Genomic DNA, 1,674 nt, shown 5'->3' on the forward strand with positions numbered 1-1,674 from the left:
ACGATAGTGCGTGATACTGCACGATACTACATGATACTGCACGATACTGCACGATACTGCACGATACTGCATGATACTGCATGATACTGCATGATACTGCATGATACTACATGATACTGCACGATAGTGCATGATACTGCATGATACTGCATGATACTGCATGATACTGCATGATACTGCACGATACTGCATGATACTGCACGATACTGCATGATACTGCATGATACTGCATGATACTGCATGATACTGCATGATACTGCATGATACTACATGATAGTGCATGATACTGCATGCCGACTCACCGCTCTCTGTTGAACTTGAGTGTGTGGACGAGGTCAGGTTTCTTTCCTCGCGTGTCCCATAGGTGGAGCCGGTCGTCGCTGCACACGGTAATGAGCGCACCCTGGTGAGAAGCGTGAGAACTTGTACATCGTGTGCCAATCCATTACGTACATGCTCGTGTGTATTACTCCAAACATGACATGAGCAATGGATAACACAAATGTATTAAATTATGTCTTGTGTCTGAGAGCTTTGATGTAATGACTAATGTCTTTAGTCTAAAGTCTTTAATGTATTATACTTTATGTCTATTATTCGATGCCTAATGTCTAAGTTTATTTCTAATTTCTCTGACTAATGTCTAGTTTATTATGTCTTATTTCTAATTTCTCTGGCTAATTTCTAACGTCTAATATCACATTTATTATGTTCTATTTCTAATAACTTATATCTAATGTCAGATTTCAGATTTCTCATGTTTAATGTGTAGCAACGAACACAGTGCTTTTTAAACTGGTGATTGGTTCACCCAAGGGCGAATGAGATTATTTTGGGGTGAATGAAACTGGAACAAAAACAAGAAAATTTAGTCGCGGGTCAATGATATTTTGTGATAAAGACTCGATGGTGATACACTGATGGTGGTCTCTATCACAAAATATCATTGACCCATGACTAAATTTTCTTGTTTTTGATGATTTTCATTCACCCCAAAATAATCTCATTCGCCCTTGGGTGAACCATTGATCCAGTTTAAAAAGCACTGTGTTAGTTGCTACACATTAAACATGAGAAATCTGAAATCTGAAATTAGAAATAAGACATAATAAATTGGACATTAGGCTGAGAAATTAGAAATAAGACATAATAAATAAGATATTGGACCGAATAGTTTAAGAAGCACTGGTCTAATGTGTGCCTCATGCGCTCACTCTTGAGGCGTGCACGTACTCACTCTTGAGGCATGCACGTACTCACTCTTGAGGCGTGCACGTACTCACTCTTGAGGCGCGCACGTACTCACTCTTGAGGCGTGCACGTACTCACCTCGTTCGAGAGAAATAACAGCTGAGAGACGGAGGCATCCGAATCATGTCTCATGTGACAGTCGACCCCGGGTCTACCAAATCTGAACACCTCAGTCAAGGAGCCGAAACACAAGCACGGTGATCCGTCATGTTCGAGTATATACATACATAATCAGGCTTTCATTATTAAGGGGTGCGATCGCGCTCGCGCTCCACCGCGCACCCGAAATTGTGCCATGGTGCGCGCATCATCGCGCCTCACAAAAGTGGTTGAAATCGCGCACCAAAAGTATGTGTATTATGTTGAAATAGCGCTCCATATATCAGATCAACTCTTTTATTAATCTGTGTGCTAGTCACGTGT

General features: G+C 41.2%; 1 protein-coding gene across 1 annotated transcript in view; it reads right to left on the minus strand.

The window, feature by feature from the left end:
- LOC106819717 (syntaxin-binding protein 5-like) overlaps window positions 1-1,476 on the minus strand; it is a gene marked incomplete at its 3' end in the record, with an annotated part of 3,544 nt that extends 2,068 nt beyond the window's left edge. Inside the window, exons 1-2 of the mRNA XM_014824316.1 lie at window positions 1,330-1,476; window positions 303-403 (exon numbers count right to left, since the gene is read on the minus strand). Of these exons, the coding sequence (XP_014679802.1) occupies window positions 303-403; window positions 1,330-1,476 (248 nt within the window). The remainder of the gene's footprint in view (window positions 1-302; window positions 404-1,329) is intronic.
- Between the last annotated feature and the right edge of the window lie 198 nt (window positions 1,477-1,674).

Source organism: Priapulus caudatus, unplaced genomic scaffold (genome assembly GCF_000485595.1).
Source record: "Priapulus caudatus unplaced genomic scaffold, Priapulus_caudatus-5.0.1 Scaffold4163, whole genome shotgun sequence".
In the NCBI taxonomy this organism is placed as follows: Eukaryota; Metazoa; Priapulida; class Priapulimorpha; order Priapulimorphida; family Priapulidae; genus Priapulus; species Priapulus caudatus.